At 43.5% G+C, this 24,376-nt stretch overlaps 1 protein-coding gene across 4 annotated transcripts in view; it reads left to right on the top strand.

Annotated features, from left to right (window-relative positions):
- Positions 1-23,755, top strand: part of SLC20A2 (solute carrier family 20 member 2) — a 59,073-nt gene extending 35,318 nt beyond the window's left edge. For 2 of the 4 annotated variants that reach the window (XM_033060055.2, XM_033060056.2), the window contains exons 6-11: positions 651-767; positions 1,422-1,625; positions 3,083-3,671; positions 14,449-14,634; positions 15,328-15,412; positions 22,091-23,755. In XM_033060055.2, the coding sequence (XP_032915946.1) occupies positions 651-767; positions 1,422-1,625; positions 3,083-3,671; positions 14,449-14,634; positions 15,328-15,412; positions 22,091-22,255 (1,346 nt within the window). In that variant the 3' untranslated portion in view covers positions 22,256-23,755. Of the gene's footprint in view, positions 1-650; positions 768-1,421; positions 1,626-3,082; positions 3,672-14,448; positions 14,635-15,327; positions 15,413-15,913; positions 15,999-22,090 lie in introns of all 4 variants that reach the window. The other 2 variants (XR_006162987.1, XM_042779269.1) reach the window with 2 other exon arrangements.
- The last annotated feature ends 621 nt before the right edge of the window (positions 23,756-24,376 follow it).

Raw genomic sequence — 24,376 nt, 5'->3', positions numbered from 1 at the left:
GGCCTCTATTCTGGCAACATTTACTCACAGGGATGAATTAATCATGTAGGTTTCAAGACAGGCAATGTATATATGGGTTTGAAAGATCAGATTCCAAGCTCTTTCTTCACTGAGAGTCAGATTGTTTCATTGAACAAGTGCAAAGATCTCTGTTGGGGGAATAATTACAGAAGCATGAACTGTTGATGTCGCTGTGCATTGCAGGACGAAGCCTCAGCTTTGGAGTGCTGCATTAAGCTTATATCATAAGCAAATAAGGGCTTAGAGCTAAGCATCAGGCTTTATGGACCAGAGCAAAGGTCAGGTAAACACTTAACCCTAATGGGCAACATAGTTTAACGTGCATTCATTTATAAAAGCACTGCAAACTTGTTTTAGCAGCCCTGATGTGGGAGTTTTACCCTCATCTCTTTTGGAAATAACACCCCAGTGGGGCAACAGGAAACTGGAATACTAAACCTGCAAATGTTTCCATGTCAACAGATGTAGCTGGTAATACGTTAAAAGTCAGGTCATTAATGTTGGTCCTTCATGTTGGTTTTGAATACATTGTGAACACTTGCTTTTCTGCAACAGACTGCTCTTGCACAGCCTGGGGTAACTAAGTCATATTCTTTTATGGCTTACTTTGGTTTTCTTTGTCTTTACAGTACTGGGACTGATACTGCCAATGTGGGCCATTGCTCTAATATCAATTGGTGTGTCCTTAGTATTTGCTTTCTTAGTCTGGATTTTTGTGTGTCCCTGGATGAAGAGAAAAATAGAAAGTAAGTAGTTATGAAATGTGAGTGATATAAAATCACAGAATATTACATTTCATAGGTGGAAGTGTCCTTGAGGGTCACCTAGTCCAGTCCCCACCCACAGGCAGGATGTGCCCAAACTATTCCTCATGTATTTGTGCAATTTGCTCTGAAAAAGCTGCAATGGTAGTAATTCTAAACCTTATTAAGGAAGCCGTTGCAGTGCTCAGTTCTGGAGTCTAGCAGAAACAGGGAAAATAAAACCTGGAATATAATCTGGTTTCTGTTTTATTAAGGGAAAGTTAAAGAGAAAATACCTGTCAGAATGATCATCTTTACGTGACTGTTTTATCTTTATAGTAAGTTGGGCTGATCACAGCTTTTAGTTGCTTTACTGCTCTCAACAAATGCAGAGAAAAGTTTCAGATTTCATTAACAGATGAACAGCTCAGTGTTTTACTTCAGTTACCTACTTTGGTGAATTTGATCAGAAGAAAAAAGATGTTGTAGAATTTTTACAAATGAGCATAGTAAAATGTTAGAAATAAATAGTATGTGTATGAAATGAAGCTTGGTTATTGTAGCCAAGTTAAATCATGCTGTTGATGCAAACAGTGGAAACTTAAGTAGCAAGAGGTATAGGCTGGGTTTAAAATTACAGTATTATTCTTTCCTTAGGCCGGTTAAAGAAAGATGCTGCACTGTCAAGGATATCAGATGAAAGTCTTGATAAAATTCAGGATGAAGAAACACCAGTCTTTAAAGAGCTTCCTGGTGCCAAAGCATCTGATGAGAGCACGATTCCCCTTACTGGCTCAGTAACAGAAGCTGCTGGGGCATCAGATAATATTGCAAATGGAAACCATCCACGTGTACCATATGGTAAGGAACTAAACTTAGAGAGTTTGTTCTCTTCCTGTTTCAGTGAGGTTTCTTAATTGCAAGTAGGTCTCTGCTGTAAATAGTAAATTAGTGTTGGAATTTCCATCTCTAATCCCTTTCCAGTGCTTATTTGGAAAGATGCTCATTTAGAAGTGACATTTTCTGGAGAAGATGTAAAATCAATTACATTTTTTTTGGCTGTATTTCAGTTTTACAAACAGCTAAAAAAAATTACTTGCCTTTTTGTGTTGATGTACTTTGTATTCTTAATAAAGTTTCCATCCTATCAAGCAGTGGAAAAATACAGACCACAAAGATTGCTCATGTATGAAGGCTAAATTCAGCATAAAGATGATTAGCATACTACAACAGGAGATGAAAAGATTTGAGCTTTACTTGACAAATGTATGACCATTTGGAGAGTGTACACTAGAAAAATCTTAAACATTGTTTTCTGAACATATATTTGTAAGAAGTAGACTTGTGTCCATAAAGCTCTTTCTCTTCTGCCACGTGGTAGGAAAACCCCATTCCACTTAGCAGTCTTCTGACTTTGATATTGCTTTGCTAACATCTGCAAAGCCCTGTAATTTGATTAATAAATGCCTAATGTATTCAACTGATTCTGACAAAATCAAATAAGTCATGATGTGGAGACCTTAGAGTGTTTGCTTCCAGTTTAAAAATTGCCAAACCCAATTCTGAATGTTGCACAGTGAAAAATCTAGGAAGTCAAGAAATGAAAAAGACAGTTTCTTCAAAAATGTTAACTGTGATACATTTTGATGTGTGTCCTACAGTATATGCTAACATTAAATGTATACAGTGGGAATAATCATCATCATGTTAATAGAACTGTTATATATAAAATGTTACAATAGCTAAGGAAATACTTTTGCAGAACATTAATATTTTCTTTGTTTTTTAAAAATTATTTTTAAAAGCTATGTAAATGTCTTCTAAACAAATGAATATTAATAAAATGTCTCTTAAATGGGTAAGTCCCAGTATGAAATTGCAGTAAACCACATTTCAGAAATCCTAATTACTCCTATTCAATGTAGACAAAACCTCAGAAAAAGTAGAGCTTGCTTTACAAGCAAAGAATTGAATTAGAAAAAAATTCCGGAGAGGAATTTTATGGGAATTTGTATTTTCAAAGAACCTGGGGATTTAACCATAAGGTATCACATTCGAGTAACTCATCGCAAGTAACTTGCTGCAGGTCATGCAGCATGTCTGGAGAGACTCAGCACTGGAACAAAGGTCTTTTTGCACAGAAGATGAGAGACTTTATTTTGCAGTGAATTGAATGGCTTATTCACTGCATGTAATGCAAATTTATCTTCTTTGTCCTGACTCTCAGATGCTGGCCACGTTATTGTCTTGTGTTGGAGGAAGGGGGCTTTTGTATTACACTTTGTGTAAAGAAAACCTCTAAATCTCTGCCTTTTTAGGAAGGGCATTTTCAGTGACGCACACCTCAGTGAAATCACCTGTTTCCAATGGAACCTTCAGCTTCGATGGCCATGTGAGGAGTGATGGCCACGTTTATCACACTGTGCACAAGGACTCAGGTTTATACAAAGACTTGCTCCACAAAATACACCTGGACAGGGCCAATGAGGAAAGGCCCACTGCAGAAAACAACTACAAACTCTTAAGGCGCAACAACAGCTACACTTGTTACACTGCTGCTATTTGTGGCATGCCTGTGCATTCTTCCTTTAAGGCAGCGGATACATCTACTCCAGAAGACAGCGAGAAGTTGGTGGGAGACACTGTTTCCTACTCCAAGAAGCGAGTCCGCTATGACAGCTACTCCAGCTATTGCAACGCAGTGGCTGAGGCAGAGATTGAGGCGGAGGAAGGTGGGGTAGAAATGAAGTTGGCTTCTGAACTCGCAGATCCTAACCGGCCCCCTGTTGATCCTGTGGAAGAGGATAAGGAAGAGAAAGACACCTCTCAGGTCCATCTGCTTTTCCACTTCCTCCAGATCTTAACAGCCTGCTTTGGATCCTTTGCCCATGGAGGCAATGATGTCAGGTAAGAGGATGAAATTTCACAAACCAGCAATTTTAAGTTTAAGTATGTGGAGTGAAGTTAGCCAGCTTGACTGGTTGGAAAGCACAATCATTTCTGCAGGTAGATGATCAACAGGGCTGTGTATCATCTATGTCCTCAGTGCTTTCCAGGAATTGCACTACTTAGTCTATGGTTTCTTTTCTTCTCAAGGGTAAAATCTTTTTTTTTTTTGCTGTTAAGTAATTGTAAATTAATTAGTTTAATTTGCATTTAATTTTGGCAATCTTGGAGGTATTGAGACTCCACCCAACATGCCAGTTGCTGTAAAAGCAAACAGGACAGTCCCAACCCTGCAGAATTTGCAGCATATTTTAACTGCAAAAGCAGAAACTTTCAACACACGAGAGGTTTTAGACTGTTTTTGCCATTAAATGAATTTCATCTCTTGTCACAGCACTTCACCATCTTGGTGGCATGTGGCTGAAGAGCAGTTCAGGTGGATTGGCTGTGCCGCTGGGAACACTATGTATTTTTCTTTTAGGATTTGGCTGGGCTACCTTTTCCTTAGACCTGGAGCAATTCATTTGGTATTTAATAGATGCTTTTTCCAGTATCATAAGGTCCCCTGAGAAATTCTCTCAGTTGTTGAAGTGGCTGTCCATATTTGGGTTGTGGATGGGCCTGTACTGAGTCCCCTTCCTGCTGGACCCTTGCTGTGTTAGCCATACCCTGATGGTGTCGGTTTCAGTGTTTTCAGCAGGACTTTGCAGTGTTCATGATTTTCACTGTCTTCCTTAGCCTTCTGGGTAAACCCTGTCCCACTCTACAAGAAAACTTACTGCTCCTTGCTCTTGTTAGCCTCCTAATTTAAGTCATAACTCATCAGGAAAACACTTACAAACATGTTTCTTTGCTCCCCATCCATCCAGCATCCTGGAAATTCAGAGTAGGGATTTCTGAAGAGCCTTTTGTACTTCCTTGGTATCCACAGGGATCTAGCTCTGGGAAGGAGTCCAGAGTTCCCTCATCCTCTAGATCAGTGGGCAGTGGTGTAGCTTTCTTTCCTCTCTGTTTTTAAAGACCTTTCCTCTGAGCATACTGACCAAGAACAAAGACACATGGGGGTCAATATCCAAGCTCTGCAAGTGGCCAGTAGTGAATGATGAAGAGAACACAGGGATAAGAGCAAAGATGGTTGATATTTCTTGTAATGCACCCTGGGAAATACCACTGCAGAAAGTTCACAGCTTACCTCGGCAGATGCCACAGCTCCTTTATTCCCTGCAGGTGATGCTTATACATACTCCTCAGGGACTCACATGTTTATGCAAGCATCATTTGTATATTATGTAGGAGGAAAGGGTAGTTGATTTTGTTAGAAGTGATCTGTAAGGATGCAGTTAGCTCAGAAATCAGATTTGGTGTTGACAGGAGCTGATTAGGATGAAATACAAAATTCAGACTCTGTGCTGTATGTGTTGTTGCATCTTACAGCCTAATTCCCTTAGAATTTTGCGTTTGGACTAACTTGTTAGCATGACAATATCCTTTCCTAAAAATTCGTATGTTTTTAGTGTTTTTCCGATCCCCACTTCTGTTGGTGATTCTGTCTAATTTGCCAGGAAACTTCTTCGTTAAATGCTGTTTATTCCAAAACTTCTTCCTAAGCTGAATTCATATAACTGCAAAATTAAAGAACAAGTAGGCTTCATTTTGTCAAAGCTGGTAGAAAAACAGGGAGTTGGTCATGTATCTATGATTAGATAGGAACCCATCCTTGCAATTGTACAGAATTTTGGCTAAACAATAAAATTAAAGACCCCTTTATATGCCCAAAAGATTTAGTAGATAAAATTCTCTGGGAATGCAGGTATCTATCTATCCTGTGGATCATATAGCAGAGGTGTTTTCCAGTCTTTGCCTAGCGGAGCAAAAGATGTCTTGGCTCCACCACATGTTGCATGAAGATCTGCAGAACTTGAAAGGCAGTGGATTGTTTAAAAAATGATGCAGTAGAACCTAATGAGTAGCACAGCTTTCTGTGTACACATTTGTGTAAGAAAGTAAGCCCTGGCCATCCATCCTCAACTGATGACTGCTATCTTTTCATCTCCCTCCTTTGTACTTTCCTTAGGTGCTGGCTGTCAAGCTGTTTCTCTAATGTTTTTCCTCAGCCTTGAATCCTGTTATTAAAATCCTGCTTTCCCCTGCATTTGGTTTTAAGCTCCTGACTCATATTTAGGATAGCACCTCCATTGTCCACATCTTTTTCTTTGGACTTGACTGCAACATTTTCTTTCCATATCCTGAAACTTACTCTTGTGCCATATTTTCTATTTATTTTCCATCAGGCTGTTTGTTGGTATTCGTTGAAGGGACAGGAGCATATAAGAGGAGCAAAGAGAGAAAAATAAAAAGCCAATTTGAAACTTAAAAACTGCAGGTGATTGCAAGGTAAATGATTGACCTGTTTTAGAGCATATTCAAGCATGGGGCATACAGACTGAACCATGATGCAGCTCAGAAAAGCTTCATGGATCAGCAGTGCCCTATACAGTTTAGACAGCATTTTGGTGGACAAAAGATTGTATGGGGATCTCTCTTACTTCTTTGTTCAGGATTTACCCACGGACCTGGAAGAGTTAAATCAGTATTTTGCCTGCTGCTGCAGAACTAATTCTTAACTAACTCATGGGGTAGTTAGACCCGAATTTCTTCTTAGATGATGCTTTTTAGCTTCATAACAAAATCAGCCATGTTTGCTGTGGGAGCAGATGTTTATAGCCATCAGGGCTCATGTTCAGGCTGATATCAGCAAGGATGCTGACTGGGGCAGCTGTGTGTTAAAAGAAAGAGGGAGTCATGGTAGCACCTTATTTGGGTGACTGTTTTGTTTGGACCTTCTGCTCCTGCCCCTGCCACCAAGCTTATGTGCACTGTGTCAAGGGTGCTGGAGCCCTTCCAGGGCTGGGACCAGCTGAGCCAGGCTGACAGCCTTGTGACACCACCATGCACATGGGGTGAATGAAATCTAAGGAATTTAAAATCCCAACTAAATGTGTTGGGACAGAACTGCTGAAAAAAATATTGTTGTTGAACTTCATTAGTGGTGCCAATTGAGCAGGTCCTACTGGCTCAGCACCCCACCACAAAGAGAATGTGTCAGGTCATACCAAGGGCAATGGGAGAATAAAAAGGGTAGGATGGAAAAAAGACTTGGGCCAGGAGCGTGACACAAGGAGAACTGCCAGCTTCTAAATGCTTGTTCAGAGCCAGCTTTCCAGAGAGACTAGGAGGCTGGGCTTTGTTGGCCAGCAGGGATTATATGCACCTATGGCTGAGTTGGACTGAGCTTCTTCTGTAGATATAGGCTGGTTCAGCATGAGTTGTGATCTGGAGTGTCAGTGCTGCAGCCGCAGCAGCCTTCCTGTGTAACAACAAATAGCAGAACAGTTGCTGGAGCTGTTATGATGTGTTTTAAAGCCTGGAAATATGTCTGTATTAACTAGTTCTCAAAAACAAAGGCAGTTGCGCAGGCTGCTTTGGACATGGTTAGAAAGGACTGCTAACCCCAAAAGGTAATATGAAACTTAAAAACTGCAGGTGATTGCAAGATAAATGATTGACATGAGGTATAAAGTACAGACTGAACTGTGATGCAGCTCAGAAAAGCTTCATGAATCAGAAGTTCCCTATATAGTTTGGACAGCACTTTAGTGGACAGAAGATCATATGGAGATCTCTCTTGTTTCTTTGTCCAGGATTTACCCATGGACCTGGAAGAGTTAAATCAGTATTTTGGCCTCGACTGCAAAACTAATTCTTTACTAACTCATGGGGTGATTAGACCTGAGTTTCTTCTGAGATGATGCTTTTTAGCTTCATAACAAAATCAGCCATGTTTGCTGTGGGAGCAGATGTTTATAGCCATCAGGGCTCATGTTCAGGCTGACATCAGCAAGGATGCTGGCTGGGACAGCTGTGAGTTAAAAAGAACAGGGAGTCATGTTTTCTCTGGTGCCCAGCAGAGTGGCTGTGGCTGTGGCTGCTCTGCTACTGGGCTGGGAATGAGAAAGCTGTGAGCAAACTGTGTGTTTGCCCCATATCCTAGCAAATGGAAAGATGCTTTTGTTGACTCTAGCGATCTCTAGAGCTTGTTATTCCTTGAATTCTTGCAATCAAAGCAGGGTGACCCACAGAGAGATGATGTAGGTCAGTGTGAGTTTTGCTGATTAAAATATGCTGTTTATGCTGTGAGGAAAGCCTGAGCCTTTTACTTCTACACACCTGTCCATGCATGAGTGTATATTTCACATACAGATTCCTTCTCCTGTAAATGGGCAGCCTCTTCTGTCCCTTACTACCCTCCTTCTCTTCCGCAGGCCACCACTCCTGCCGTTACAGGAGAAACCCTGGAGGTATTAGAATGAGCTGTGTGCCTTGGCTTGTGTGAGCAGGCAGCTGCCTGGGCCCATGGATTTGGGTCAAGGAGGAAGGTGGATTTAGTGCCATGATGGTGGCAGGAGGTGTGATGCTCCAGTTGAGCAGGGTGACCACAGACTGTGCCACCACCCATGTCTGTGCATGGCAAAGCACAGGCAGTGCTGAGGATTGGCTGGGTACATGCTGTACCAGGAGGAGAAACCTGCCTGCAGTCATTTCACAGGATCTCAGTTTTCCTGAGTTCCTGCTGAATAAATTGTTTGAATGTGTCTGTTCTAATTAAATTTCCTGTGGAGGATTTCAGACCTCCCCTTGTGTATTCATGCTTAGATATTAGGAAAAAGGGGTCATTGGAGTTAGAGTCTGCAGGTAATGCCATATAGATTTATGGCACAAGTTTGAGAAAGAATGCCTGTCGTTATCCAAACAATATAGGCTACATTACTGACAACAGGATTTAAAACCATTTCAGAACTACAGTAAAAATATATGATATTTTTTGTATGTTTCTACACATTCTTTCAGTGATTTTAGGGAAGCTGACTGCTACTGGATAGGGAATTCATTTTTAAGCAAAGGAGTTTGAGAAACTAGGAAATGTGTACTTGCCCAAAATACAGTAATTTCACGACCATAAGGTGCACCGGACTATAAGGCGCAACCCCCAGGAGTCGGCAAAATTCGCAACTTTGTAGATCATATAAAGCGCACCGGACTATACGGCGCACTCTTTTTTTGCAGCGAGGCTCCGCCCCCAGCTCCCCCCGTGCGGTTGCTGGCCGAGGCCCCGCCTCAACCCAGCAGCCATGGACCCCCGGGCCCGCCCGGACCTGATGGGGTGGCACCGCAGGCCCCCGGGCCCTCCTCCACCCGGCTGCCATGGCACTACCAGCTCCCCCCACGGCTCATGGCTCACACTTCCAGGGTGGCAAATGTTGCAACTTTGTACATCAGATAAGGTGCACCGGACTATAAGGTGCACTTCCAGGTTCGGGGGGAAATTTTAGTCAAAAGGGTGCGCCTTATAGTCGTGAAATTACTGTACGTGGAGAAGAGCTTTCTCCTCTCACCTTCATACAGATTTCACTGGAGTTTTAGGTCAAAGTGCACAAACAGCAGTAGGATTCACCTTTTCCCCCTCTTCCTAAAGTAAATGCAACAGGATTAAAGGAGAGAAGGGCCAGAACATTGCCAGTATCTCACTGCACATGGAGAGCTTAGTGGGATTCAGCCTCTTGGCTAAATAAGGAGTCTAAAGGAGCTATAGTAAGGTTGGATTACAAAACAGGTATTTCTTATTTCCTTCCTGAGAGCCACAGTCAAGATCACTGAGAATATTTAGGAAGCTAATCTGTCTGTTACATTTAGTGAGGGAAACCTGATTTCTGATTTCTTCCCTTTTTAATAATAGTCCATCCTGTAAGTCCAGCCTGTGCCCCAGGTAGATGCGAATCTTCATTTCTACCCTTAATTGTGCAGGTACATGACATTATTGTTGTGCCATGCAGGCAAGTCAGAGAAGACCAGCAAGAAATGGGCATGGGAATCCCTCCCCATCTCTCTCTGAGTGGGTCCATGGCTGGGCTTGCCAGGGGAAAAGCTGATGCTGATGGGCAGAGGGGAGGATGGACCCAGCCCTCCAGGATCCAGGGAGGTGGGGTTTTAGGGCCAGTATTTGCAGAACACAGAGATGAACAACAGGAATAAAAGCATGTCCACCCTGACTCATTTACGCACCCAAAGCTTGCACTTCACAGGGTACAGCTATGGCACACTTCTGTTGTGCTGTGGTAGGTGCACTATTTCAAGGCTGTCCAGAATAATCTTCGGATAATCTGATATCCCTGGAGACCAGGGCATGTTTTTTCCTGTTACTACATACAGGCGTGTCTTTCCTTCACTCTTGCTCAGCTGGGTGATGTCTCAAGGCATAACTGCAGCCTTTTCAGAAAGATCATCCCATTGATTTTCCCAGTAGAAGGTTTATTTGTGAAATCCTGGTTTCGGAAATAGTCAACTGGCTGGACATTTTATGATTATACTTGCAATACTGGACACCTAATACAGATTTTTCAGATGGCTGTTTTGCTCATAATTCAGCTTAATTGGTGACAATGTATGTTTAAGGTTCTTTCACTCAAACTAAAAAAAGTGGCTAAAAAGCAATCTCCTTTTTCAGGCAGCAGAGAATCTAAGCATGGTCAAGGAGTCTACACATTATCCACAAAGCATATTCAGAGTGCAGTTTTCAAATACAGTTAGATTTTCTTTTTGAGCAACTCACTACTACCCTCAAACAATAGAAAGGAAATAGCGATGTTGCTACTTCATAATATGTTATGGTAAGTTTGATGGGGTTAGGCCATAGAGCATTCAGCTGATGGCTGAATTACTGGAAAAAATTCCCTTATTTTTTACTAAAAAAAAAGTGTTAGTCCTTATTCCTCCAGGAAAGGTCTTCGATTTCTGACCCAAAAGTACCTAAAAATTTCTGCGCGTGTGTGTGTGTGTGTGTGCACACGCTTGGGAAACTGTTATTTCTAAGCCTGTCTCATGATAGCTGAATGTGAGGTGGTTATTTTTGTTGGTAATACTATCTGTCTCACAGGGGAGAGGACAAGCCAGCTCTATTTATAGTTCAGATTCACTGTCAAATGCTGTCTTTCCCAACGGTTTTATAAATGCTGTGTGACAGATTCTAAACTGGCACAAGCGAGCAGAAAAAGCGAAGTTGTGACAATTCACATTAGTCGAGAGTGCCGGCAAAATCATCACGGGGGTTACGCTTCAGAAACACGGAGCAGCCCTTCAGTGAGCCACCATGGAATACATCTGCCAGTGCAAGTATTGCTGTGGGTGGCATTAAATCCTGCACTGCACCTCCAGGGAAGGCAAACAGCCCCTGTGCAGCACCCCAGCTGCAAAGCCCTGTGCCCTGTGAGTAATAGGGCTGGCACAGCCTGGCAGAGGTGCTGGAAAGTACTGGATGTGAGAATACACTTTGCAACAGGCAGACTCAGGAGATGGGCTTCTTACACCATAGCATTTTATAAACTCATCCTTAAATTAACTCGTACTGGCCACCCCCTTGTGCTCAGTGGGAAAGTGTGTATTAGGCGTACAAAATCAAAGCAATACCATGACAGGAGCAGCTTATTTTCTGTTTTAAACCCAATAGCTAGATAATACAGCAAATCCTCTAAAGCACTTCAGTTTCATAGGAACCTGAGAGCAGTTTCACATAAGGATGTGGTTGGGGATTCAGAGCCCCTGTGTGACCATCTCAGGCTTTTTTCTCCTCTAAACTACCATGGATAAGATGTGGAGCTCCAGCACAGATGAGAGTTAGTTAAGGTAAGTAGAAACCTGTATGGGAGAGTAAGAGAAAATAACTTCTTGAAAATAGACTTGTGAAATGAGTCTTAGCCAAAATGCATGGAAGATTTGAGGTCTGCTTTCCTGCTAGTCATGTCTTGAATCAGATGAGCTAGAACCAGTGGGAAATACTGTGAAAGCCACATTCCAGTCTAGCCAGCGTTCTTGTGGTTGATCTGCTGAGTCACTCAGCTGTGGGAGACATCTGTTAAGCAAACTCTTTTATCTAACAATGCCTTTTTTGTTGTTGTAGTTTTTTATGTGTTGTTTCTCTCTTACCCTCTCTTACTGTGCTGTTGGGAGTGGTTGTCTTCTACCTCAGTGCAGAACAAGATGGTAGTCTTTGCAGTGCCTGAGTCAGACCCATTTGCTGTGAGCTTTTGGCAGTTTCCTGGTGGAACAGGCCTAGCAGCTTCTTCTACAGCTGTTTTCCTTTGGCATAGGGAGCACTGATACCACAAGTCCCTTGGACCACACCTCCTGAACAAATCCAGAAGTTGAAGGAGCCCCTTGGAGAGCTGTGATGGCGCTAGATTCAAGGCACTGTTGTTACTATTTGTAGCCACTTGCAGATATTCAGGCTGGGAGATACCACTATCCCTAAGAGCTGAGCATTTAAGTCTCATTGAACATGATTTACTGGGAGAGAAATGTCCGTCTAGTATAGATAACCAGTGATGCAGACACCCACAAAGGAAAATTAGGTCAGTTACCTTTTTGCCTTTCCAAGCCTATATGGATCCAGTGCTGTTTGGCCTTTTTTTCTTACAGGGGAGATATCAGAAATGCTGTCTCTGTTGGCAGCAGTGTTATCTCTTCTGATCTGTTGAACAGAATCGACCACTTAGATTCTCTGAGGCTGAGCATAAGTCAGCAGAGTTTTGCCTTGTCTTCCCATGCCACAAATAAGAACCTTTTCCTCAAGGATTAAGCTTTGTTGATGTTGATTCATAAAGGTGTAGCATTTGAAAATAATCAAAACTGGGTTTTGATATGGAAAAACATAGTTTGCTGCTGCAATTTTTGAAGCCTTTTCTGTGTTTCCATTTATGTTGGGACTGACAAATATGTATGCATAATCTCTTTGGAACAGTTGAGAATCAGTGCCTGAGTTCACTCTGAATGTGGCTGTTATTTTAACAGGGAAGGTTTTTTCCATGTCATGTAGCATTATAAAAAGGGATGATCAGTTTTGCCTTTATTCATCTGATCAATGTATTATTTGCTTTTATCCATCCTTCAGCATCCATCAGTCTATTCATGTACCTTTGTACATTGAGTTACCTTTCTTTTTCTGTGCCTGAGAAAGCATTTAAATGTGCAGGTAATTTAATCCACACCTGAAAACACTGGAAAAGCAGTTTCAGGTTGATTTCAAAATATTAGAAATGCTTCAATCAAGAATCTCTTCTTCCATGGAAGTAAAATAAGTCTTGCATTTAAGCCCTAAGGACTTTCCACATACAGTCTTTCCAAAACTCAACGAATTCAATACTTACTTGGGCACATCATCAGATGAGAATTTTAAAGTGTTTTAAGCCAGTGGAAAGCACTCTTTATTTCAAGGGTCTTTAGTTCTTCATTGTACTACCCAGCATCTTCAAACCCACTGGATTTTATTATTCATGTTACCTCACTAGTTTATTTTCAGGATCTTTCTCAAAATCCATAAGAATTATTCATTCTTTTTTATATCAAAGAGCATTTTAAAGTATTTTCATTTCCCTCGCAGCTTGAATGTTGCTGTGTGTGTTTACGAGGGAGAAGTTTTTCCTTATTACTTTGCTTCAGGATCACATCTCAGGATTCAGAGCTCAATTTCTCAAGGGCAAGATGAAAGCAGGAGGGTCTTGTGTTGCTGAGATTTTGCAGAGCTTTGCACTGCTGGCAACCCTCATCTCTTGGCAATCATTACTCAGCCCCTGGCACCTCATATCTGGTAAAGATGGGATTCAAGGATATTATTAACTGGCATATACAGTGGCCTGGTTTGCACAATATTTGACATTAAAACTGGCCCTTACTCCATCTGTGTGCTTTGGAGTGGAACCAGGAACTAAATTTAGCAGGTCCTGGCTTCAGGGCAAGCATGGCTCTCAGTCCTGCCTGTGGTAATCACTGTAACCTCCTTTCCTATTGGTTTACAGAGAGGGGGGCTTCCCTGATGGTTTTCAAATTTTTTGAATTACATTGGTCAGGTTTGTTCTGCTCTTCTCATGATTATTCACACATAAATATAGCACTGCTTCACTAATTATGCTTTTTGGGTGGTGAATAAATGCTGTTCAGCAAGGCAAGCAGCTACTTGGTCTAATAAAAGAACTGAAAACAAAAGGGATGTTGAAATTCTTATCTGCTTTTCACTATTTAAGCCTCCAGAGCAACTGGATACCAGCTTTCAAGTTTTTCTTTTAGCTAGAAGTTTCTGTTTAGAAATTGGATGCTTTTTTAGAATAAACAGAGACAGAAGTCTGACTTCAACCGCCAATATCAGATGACCTGCACTAAGAGTGGGGACTTTAGTGCTGCTGACTTCCAGTGTTTTTCTAGACAGTAGCAGCAGGGTAGCAAAAAGGGCTTATGCCAGCTTTGTGTCACGAAAGACTCCTCTCTGATCCAGTCCAACTTTACAACACATTTGAGGATGACCAAGTCACCTTCCCAGCTGTACTCAGATCATATCCTGAACATTAACAGGCTGTCAAACTAGACTGTATTTCTGTATTCTTGTCTGCGATGGTAATTTTATTTATTATTTTCCCCTCTTTGACAAAAAGAGCTAATTTGATACTTGAATTTTAAAGATGATGATAAGACTTGCCTTTTGCAGCCTTTCCAAGTGAGAAAGGGTGTTGCCTGTAGTGTCAAGTCAGGGTAGTGCTGTGCCTCTGATGAAGAAAAATTGTGCAGAAAATAAGAGACTTCTTTCAAGGCAACTCTCTGCATTTCCTTTAATTCAGGCATGTTTTTGTTTCTCCAGCAATGCCATTGGACCCCTCGTTGCACTCTGGCTTATCTACGAGCAAGATGCTGTAATGCAGGAAGCATCAACTCCCATCTGGCTGCTGTTCTATGGAGGTGTTGGGATCTGTGTGGGTCTGTGGGTCTGGGGAAGAAGAGTTATCCAGACTATGGGTAAAGACCTCACTCCAATCACACCATCAAGGTAGGTCCACAGGTGTCATTGTGGTTGTGTGAACTTTGTGTGTGAGCCAATCTGAGAAATTGCTATTCCAGTATTTTGTTTCTAATGAAGTTTGCTGGATTTGCTGTGCTGGCTTTGACTTCTCCATCTTTCTAAAAATAATGAAAGAAATAAGCAAAAAAGGAGAAAAAGAAAGCATGAGAAAAAGAAAAAGAAAGAGAGAAAGGAAAAAACATAACTCTGTAATACTGAATGTGTTTAAGGCATAGAGGTCTGCATGAACAGACAGCAGTCTTCTGCTGATGACTTTATTAGCATGATAAAAGGTACATTTGGAAATGGCAAGACTACAGTGGCTTTCCCATTGTGCTTCAGACTGTTAAACCCATATGTATTTATTACAGTAATTTTCATCTTTAATGCATACTCGACCTCTGCTGGTGCTTAACCATATTACTAATTAGGGACAATTCGCCGCAGCATAAAGTAGTGAAGGTCTCTGACACAATGAACCATGCAGACGGAGTACTGCAGATAACTAGCCTGTGCTGTTCCCATTATTCAGCCCTTTCTTGTTCTCTTAACTTACGTGACAAAAATCAGTTGGAGATAAAACAGTCGAAAGAAGAAGCTGGTAAGACTGGCACGCTGCATGGTATCAGTCCGAGCTGATGCAAAGAGTGATTGTGAAGTGTTTTCTTATGCTTCCTGCAGTGGATTCACTATTGAGTTGGCTTCGGCGTTCACAGTTGTGGTAGCTTCCAATGTTGGACTTCCTGTCAGTACTACACACTGCAAGGTATGCCTTTGCCCAGCGACTGCAGTCAAGGCAGTCTGGACTATTCATCTTAAAATTGTGCTGCTCGAGACAGGGATAATGGCACGGTGAGGGGAAAACAGCTGCTGACAGAGGATGGTTAGGTAGGGGTACCTCAGCACATCTTGGTCATGCCAGCAAAGTGGGAAAGTAATTAGGCTTCCAAAACATGTGTTGGAGTTGTCACAGTAAACTCACTGGAATTGGCCACAGCATAAACTCCATAGCTACTGGTGGACAAAAATAGCACTTACAGAATCATTACCTCAATTTTAAAGCAAATGATTGCAAGGAAGAGCCTGGTTTCCTCTGACGATGCCATTTGAACCTGGTTGGGTAACATTTCTCCCTTGTTCAGAGGCTGCGCACCATTCATCATTTATACTTGACTTTCTTGATAAGTGCATGGCATGGGATTTCCTGCATATAACTCTTTTACTACAGGTTTTCCATCTGTCTTTTTTTTTTTTTATTTCTTCACAGTGGATTTTGCATTGAAGTAATGTGTGCGCTAACGGTACTTGTAGCCTCAAATGTGGGTATTCCAATAAGCTCCACCCATTGCAAGGTATTGGAGTTTGCAGTGATACTATCAGTAAATCACATCACTAGGACAAACCATAACAAAATCTGGAAGATACCGACTGTTGCAGATTGCCTTCACTGTGCCATGCCCTGCAGACCATGACCGCAAAATAATGGGGCCCACTTTTAAAGGCAGTACAGCCAAGCAAAGTCAACATTGTAACTAATTGCACAAAAGTCTGGACTGTCTTTCACCCCTACATGGTTGTATTGAACTAATATAGACATATTAAAATAATGTAGATTCGTAGTCTGTGTGAACCCAGTTACGTGTATTTTAAAACCACCTGTATGAAAAACACTGCTACATCATTAAGCTAATATTTTAATGCCTCTCTTCTTTTAAACCAACTTGTCCTCACTTTTGTGCATTGTAATACAGAATCCGGCCCTTGTCCTTTGAATGAGGTACTTTGGTTTCTTGTTCTTATTTTTTTAAAAAGACCACTTTTTAAAAAAAGACTACTTAAAAAGCCTAGATACAGTCTGGGTAATGAGCACAGTTTAATTGTATCATGAAGATTTATATAGCTTGTAGACATGAAGGAGCATGTGGACATTTAAACTACTGGAAGAACCTAATGGGAATTTGGAATTTTGTTCCCTGGGAAATTCGCAGGTCAAATATCCCTTCTTTTTTTCTTTGTTTCTCCATGGACTCTCAAGCTCCTGGACATGCAGAGCTATTTGTTTCTTTCACCCTCTGGCAGGATGTGGGGAAACGCTTCCAAAATCAGAGACCTCAGAATGGCAGTCCCTCTGCGTCACTTCACGCCACCAAGACCAGGCCCTAAAAATAGACAGTCCTTGTAGGATTCACTACTGCACCCTGGAGAGCTAGGAGCCCCTGGCTGGGGCTGGGGCAGGTGGGTTTCCGGGGATAACTGCTCCATGGCATGGCAGGCGGGCTGGCAAGAAGCCTGTCAGTCTTGCCTGTGACATTGACCTGCTTTCCAGTGAAAGAGTCAATGAAATCCACACATCCTGCAAAATGCCCAAAGTAGGTTCAATTGGCCTTTTCCTAGTGAAAACCATTTCTTCAGAAAGCCTTCCTCTATTGCAAAATCATTTATTTCTTCTACCCTGGTGCTCTTTGAGAAGCAGCCAAGACTGAGCTGCTCTGAAAGGCTGTTCAGATTTCCTGGCATTGACAGAACTCTGGTTCCTCTGAATCAGGTAGGGAGGGGAAAAATAATAACCATGTTATCCACTTCTAAAAATCCTAGCCTGAAACCACCTCCCTTTAAGCTGACTGGTATATAAAATGCATGATGAAGAATTTGCCATGGAGAATAATGCAGCTTTGATTATCCCAGTTGCATGCCTGAAACACTTCTAGCCAACTATTGTAAAAGAGAAAACATACTTTGGTCCAAACAAATAGACTGAATTTAAAAAGAAAATGTCTTGGAAGCCATAAGCTAATGAGGGGGTATTCATTCACTCAATGCACCTAAAAGCTTGGTCTTTTCTAACTGCAGAGCAAAATAGTTCTTTTTTAAAATACTTCCATAAATGCAGCTAATGCAGTTAGTCTGTGTCTGTTCCCTGTAGCTTGCTGTATCTCATTAGATGGATCATTCTTAATGGGAAGATCCACTTTGCAATAGAATTAGACTGTTCCAGGGATGTCACGCTATTATTACTGACTCTGTGTTTCAGCAAAATGAGATCCTGAGTTGAAAGATCTAAGTGAACAACACAAGATAAAGCAAGCACTTGTAACAAATGTATTCTTCTATTCCTTGTTTTCTTCGAGGGCCCAGGGAAGGAATAAAAGAATTTTTAAATATCATTTGCTCCATGTGAAAATGCCTTGCTGAAAGTGCCATCAGCCATTGAGGCAAAAATGCCTTTTTTAAATATCAGCAGAAAAATTATTTTGTCTTAGAAATCCAGAAGAAAAAAGGTTTGAGGTGAGCTGAATCTTGAGCCTCCAGCATCAGGGATTGGGAATTACAGTAGTTTCACGAATACAAGCCGCACGGATTATAAGCCGCACCCCCGGTGCCTCGACAATGTTGCTGTCTTTGTCAATAGATAAGCCGCACCCCGAATATTAGCCGCACTTTCGTTCGTCGCGAGAATCCGTGCGCAGCTTTCACAAATTGGCCAATTAGTAACAGGATCGCGGCATAGCGGGCTTTACTGGCTCGGGGCGGGGCCAGGAAGGCTCGGCCCGCTCATGGTTGCCGACGGGGCCGGGTGGCCCAGCTCAGCGCCACGGCTCGGCGGGGCTGGCCGGGTGGTGCTGCCGCCGCCGCCGGGCTCGCTGGCCCCCCTCTCCCGTCAGCACCGCCCCGCTGCCGCGTTCGCTCGCCCGGCTGGCAGGGCTGCCGCCGCCGGGCTCGCCGCCCGCCCCGCTGCCGCTTTCGCTCGCCCCGCTGCCGCTTTCGCTCGCCCTGCGCCGCGCCTCGCGAGCGCCGCGCCCGCCCCGCGGGGCGCTTTCGCGAGCGGCGCTTTCGCGAGCGGCGCTTTCGCTCGCCGAGCGGCGCTTTCGCGAGCGCCGCTTTCGCTCGCCCCGCCGGCAGGGCTGCCGCCGCCGCCACCAGCCTCGCCGGCCGCCCCCTCCCGTCTGCACCGCCGCCGCGTTTCCTCGCCCTGGCCGGCACTGCAGGCCCCCGCACCGCTGGGCTCCCCCATGCTGCTGGCCCCGATTCTGCTGGGCTTCCCCTGCTGCCAGGCAGCCCCACCCGCCGGCCTTCCTGCTTCTGCCATGCTCCCCTGCACTGCTAGCCCCAGTTCTCCCGGGCTCCCCCGCCATGCTGGCTCAGGCTCTGCCGCCCTCCCTGCCCCGCCCTGCTGGCTCAGGCTCTGCCGCCCGCCCCCCACACTGCTGGCCCCGCCTCTGCCAGGCTTTCCCACCTCTGCCGGGGCCGGCCGGGCTCCAGCTTGGCTTGGGGCTGCCGCGGGCTCTCACTTCCGTGTTGGCAGCTTTTAGAATTTTGTTAATAGATTAGCCGCCCCGGAATATTAGCCGCACTTCTGGGTTTCCACCAAAATTTTGGTCAAATTGGTGCGGCTTGTATTCGTGAAATTACTGTAATCTTTTCCTCAGTATTTGCTCCACTGTGAAACAGCATTTGCTTGAGTGGGAGCCCTACTGAAGGGATGTCAGTCAACTGAATGTGCAGCAGCTGGATAAACTGATGGCAAATAAGGAGCAGCATGAAACAGCTGAGGTGGAGGGAAATTTTTTTGAGGTGAAACAGTAGACTGTAATGAAAAATGGAGACCAAGTATGAAGGAAAGCTCTGAGCAGTGGTTTTCAGATCTTGTAGCAGATGTGGTGGCAAAGTGGAGGCTGGTAGCAGGAATAAAAGCATTTAGCTTCTGGGGAAGGTTTGTAAAGCCCTCTCAGATCAGGACCTGCCTTTGGTCCTAAATCAGAGCCTTTGGTCTACATGAGGTAGTCAGTGCCTGATGTGCCTGTCCCTCATCTATGGCCAAGCAGCTTTTTCACTCTCAGTGCCTGCTGAGAGCCTGAACTGCACCTTTGTCTTTGCCACAGATCCAAGGGGAGAGAAAAAACCCTTGAAAGCCTCCAGCTCAAGAGGGCTTTGAGGAAAGACCTAATCTTTTAAGCCTCCAAAGGAATTTGTGGGTCTGAATGCAGTAGCCATATTGGTCTGCACTGAATTTAGCACTGAAAAGCCAGTGTGCTGTGAATGCATACCTTCCCTTTCTGCTGCCCAGGTGGGCAAATGATCATATTGAGTCTTAGAGTGTAATTTGTTCTCAGATTGAAGATTTAGAAGTAAGCATTTCTTAGCTATAACAGAGTGTGTTCAGGTATAGATAAAATTGGAGTGCAGCAGTTAAATGCATTTCCTCTGCAAAAAATTACTTTGCTGAGGTCATTTTGTCAGCTCCATTTTGCCATTATGATTTTGCGGTTTTGAAAAATATTCTCTGTTGCAATGATTGAATTATCATGTTCGGTGTGATTTTTATTTTTACCATTGCACGGGAACAAGAGAGCCAAAAGCATTTCTGTAATGTTTTAAGCAGAGCATACTGAAGGCAAACTGCACTGGTTTCCAACCAATCTCAATCTGAAATTCTACAGAAGGTGTAGTGTGCCTACACCCAAGGATTAGCTACTCTCCTAACCTCTAGTCCATGAAAAATCACTATTAATAAACTAAACTTTAATAATGTTTAAAACAGATTGCCAATGCCATCATTGCTGATACCATTTAAATTTCAGGAAGGACTCAAACATTAGCGTATGTAGACTCCAGGCTTGCTCAATAAGTATGCTTCTTGCAGATGGATGCTAAGGATACACAAAAAGTAAAGTTGAGCTTGACAGCTGAGCTGCTGGAAATCTAAATGCTGTTTCCTCGGGTTAATGCTTTGATGTAGTCACAAGTGTGGGGTTCCCCTTCACCTAGATACACTTCCACCTCCTAAATACACTTACACCTCCTAATTACAGAACAGCATATTGTGCACTCCAGGAGTATTCAGATAAAATATTATCTATTTTCTAATATCTAATAAAGATTTCCTTATTGGGTCAAACTTTTCACAGAGGCCTTATTGGTCATAGAATATCAAGTTTAGTTTTCTCTTGTTCTGTCACAGGCACCCTAGAGTCACAGGGTCTTCCACATGTAACTCTCCACAAAGAAACATTAAGCAGTACTTAGAAGCTAAACAGGTCTTAGCAAAATATGCAGATTTGATACCCCCATGCTATCTTTCTCTGATTCCCTATACTCCTGGCATGTGTAATTTTCCTGGCTCTGTACAAGGGGAGCAGCCCATCTTTTGATCTATAGGCAGGGACTGATACTCCCATTAAGAAAATAAGCAGAGACGCAGGGATGGCACTTCAGGGAGCACATGCCCAGCTGTGTCTTGGAGTTTCCTTACCTTCAAAATAGGATATTTCTTCCACATTTCTTGCTGCATTACCGTACACTTTGAATAGACTTGCACTGTTTTTGCTAACAGCATGGAAATCACTTCCAGGGCAGAAAGAAAATGTAGTCTTTCTGAAGTTTTTGTATCATTTTTCATTGAAAATGTTTTCCTCAGTCCGTTTTTTTTTTTTCCTTAAAAACTGGTATGCTGGGTTTATACCTGAGCTTATGAACTGAAGATGCCTTTGAAGAAAGAAAAGGTCGAAGCTTTGCCTGTAACACAGTATGTTTTATCTACAAAACCACTGACCTACCCAGCTGCTCTAGTAGCAGTGTCTTTGAAGGGTATCTTGGTGTTTTATCCATTCCCCACCATTCTCTTGGTGTCTGAACAGTTTGTGTGCCCCATAGTATTAATCTGGTGTCTTTGTCTTAAGACAGAATTTTAGCTCTGGATGCTTTGCTTGACTAGCTGGTCCAGAAGGGCTGGTTTCCTTCACAGGGCTCAGATTGATGGGTTTGATGTACTGGGTCTAAGCCTGCACTGTCTGTCTGCCCCCTGCAAAGCCGCCATCAGTGCCACAGAATGGCCTCAGCTGCTTTTACCTTGCCGCTGCCATCCTGTTTGTAGCCTGCAGTATTAGAATATGGATGTAGTGTTTTGAGTTAGCGCTGTATGCCGGGCTGTGAGCTGCACAGAGAGGCTCAGCAGCTCAGCCAGCAGCTGCTGGGTGAACAGGCAGGAGAGAGAGGAACTGTAATAGCTATCCTGGCCTGCCCCATGCAGTGCTTTCCAGCAGAGCCACAAAAACAACTTTCCTGGTGTTTTCCTGATTTAAACTGCAATCAGGCCAGAGTCAGTGGACAGTACTGAGTCAGGTGGAGGGCTGCCTCAGTTGCACTGAAGGCTCATGTAGGAGTTAGCACGGCAGAGAAAAAACTCACCAACATATTCAATTGCCTTTGGCTGACCCCAAGACACATGAAAAATAGAAGAACATTGAAAAACAAAGGTTTAAGTACCCTGGAAGTGTCACCTCCTGCCACCACACCAGAACAACAGCATTGTCATCCTCAGGGGCTTCTGTATCTCAGAGAATCGCTTGGTATCAGCTGACTGGCATTGGTGTGGCCATGGGCATGTTACAGGTGCTTAGACCTACCCCTCACACCTGTCTCCCTCTCTCTTCCCCACGCTCCCAAGGTTGGCTCCGTGGTGGCTGTTGGCTGGATCCGCTCCAAGAAAGCCGTTGACTGGCGCCTTTTCCGCAACATCTTCCTGGCGTGGTTTGTGACTGTGCCGGTGGCCGGTTTGTTCAGCGCTGGGGTGATGGCACTGCTGATGTACGGGATCCTGCCTTACATTTGAGGAGCTTCCTCTGCCGGGAAAAGCGGAAATGGCCAAGCTACTACCGATGGGAGAAGCGTTCCCGTGAAAGAAGCAGTCAGAGAGGATCCATCTTCCATACCTAACTTCTTATCTACTGTACATAACAATGTGTCATATTGGTGACATGGTGATGTGGTGCCATTTCTTATATATTAAAGAAATATATATGCATATAGTAGGTAACAATACCTAAGTTATATCATCAGTGGGGTGAAAGTAATTGCCTAGAACTTAATATTTAGTAAAATTTGTACATAGTGTATCATTTTGGTGGCTATTTTTTAATCTTTTGAAGAAGAGTATGGATTAGGAAATGTTTCTTGTACATTTGATATAAGAAGAAGCGAGGTCAGGACTGCATAATACATGAATTTTTTAAAGCTATTAAGATACTGGAACAAAATAAAATGTGCAGAAGTGCTTTTCATAAAATAACTTTGTTGATATAATGTTGATCTTTGTGTATCATAGCGTGATGGTTATGGCTGTGTAAATACTTAAGAACAGTAACTTTTAAATGGTGCATTTCCCTTATATATTTTCAATAAGAAAGTTTAGGAAGTACCAAAGAAGCAGGGGAATAGCTTGCCAATATTATGTTGGTGTCTCCACATGTGTTGTGTTTCCCCACCTCTGATTCAATGTTGTTTTCACCAAGCTCCAGCCCCTGAGGCTGGAATAGTACTGTTCATGTCTTAATGTAACTTTAAAAAAAAAAGCGCACACAAAAATTAGTTCTTGTGACTTAGTAGGCAGTCCATGGCTCTCCACATTAGCTGATAGTAAACTGACTTCGTATTTTGGGTTGATACTTGAGTATGACACTGCTCACCTTCTACCTTTCAAGTCTCAGCTCCCCGTTGCCCTGATCTCAATTCCTGCAGGAGAACAGACTGTCAGCCTCCCCTGCTTCTCTCCATCCAGACAGAAGCACACACTCTCAGGTGCAGGAGTGGGGCCATGGAGTGCACAGCACCCCCATGTACAGAAGCAAAGGGAGCAGCGGGTGGGAAAGGGCTCAGCCCTGGATTTATGCTTGGAGGTAATGGGCACCTATGGGAGTGCTGATGCATGCAGGGGAGGATGTGAGCAGGTGTTCCCCCCTGCTGCAAGTCCCATCCCAGCCACAGCCAGCCAGCCTACTGCTGTGCTGCCTACAGCAAGGAGGGGATGGGAGCCTGGCCCCATGTGGATGGAGGTTGAATGGTAACCAGCATTTGGGATGAGATTTTTTTTCATGGTGGCTCAGGGGAAAATGGCTAGCTCCATCCCCTGCATGCCTTTGGAAAGCACATTTGAGTGAAGGTTACTGATTTGTGGGTGGGAGGCAAAGGGCAACGGGTGCCCAGAGGAGGTTGGGAATCTATTACTGTTTAAATGCTGCTAAAATTTTGATAAAATGTTCTTGGTACTCCATTGTGATTTTTCCATTGGTCATTCATACCAAATTTATAATTAAAAGATAAACAGCCCCTGTAACTGCCTCTTGCATTTTTGGAGTGTTACTCAGCTGTAATGGGAAGAATCCCCAGGCAGTTAAAGCCTACTCCTTGGCATCTGCTGCCTTTTGTCCTTTGTGTGCTGTGGTCAGTGGGATCAAACCACGCTCTGTGTGACGCTGACAAAACCTCCCTTTTCTTCCTGCTGTCCTGGCAGCCCCAGTGCCCAGCCCTCACTCTGCCCAGGCTTGGCTCATAGGCATCTCTCTGTTGAGGTTTGGGAGCTCGTGGGCTGCTTCAGATGCATTCCCTGGGCACTTGGTGCCTCCAACTGCCTCCCTCACTCTGGCTCTATTTCTGGGGCTCTGGAAGCATCCCTATGCCATGGCACCGTGGTGCTCTATTTCCAACCCCTCTGAAACCCTAGAGCTATGGTATAAGTAGTGTTGGCAAATGGGTGGGACTGGTGGGCAGTAGATGCATGGCCAGAGCAGCCAGTAAATGCACAGAGACAATTTGGGACCTGTGGAAAAGGGTGGAAGACCTCATCTTATCTTAGCACTTGCAGAAACAAATGCCTGCCCAGCAGCTTCCCACCTTGTTTTATCTTCAGAGACAAACCAGACTTCTCTCCAGCAGTAGGGACGCAGCTGTAGCCCTG

Source organism: Catharus ustulatus, chromosome 5, assembly GCF_009819885.2.
Source record: "Catharus ustulatus isolate bCatUst1 chromosome 5, bCatUst1.pri.v2, whole genome shotgun sequence".
Lineage (NCBI taxonomy): Eukaryota > Metazoa > Chordata > Aves > Passeriformes > Turdidae > Catharus > Catharus ustulatus.
This window is presented reverse-complemented; position numbering and strand designations above follow the sequence as displayed.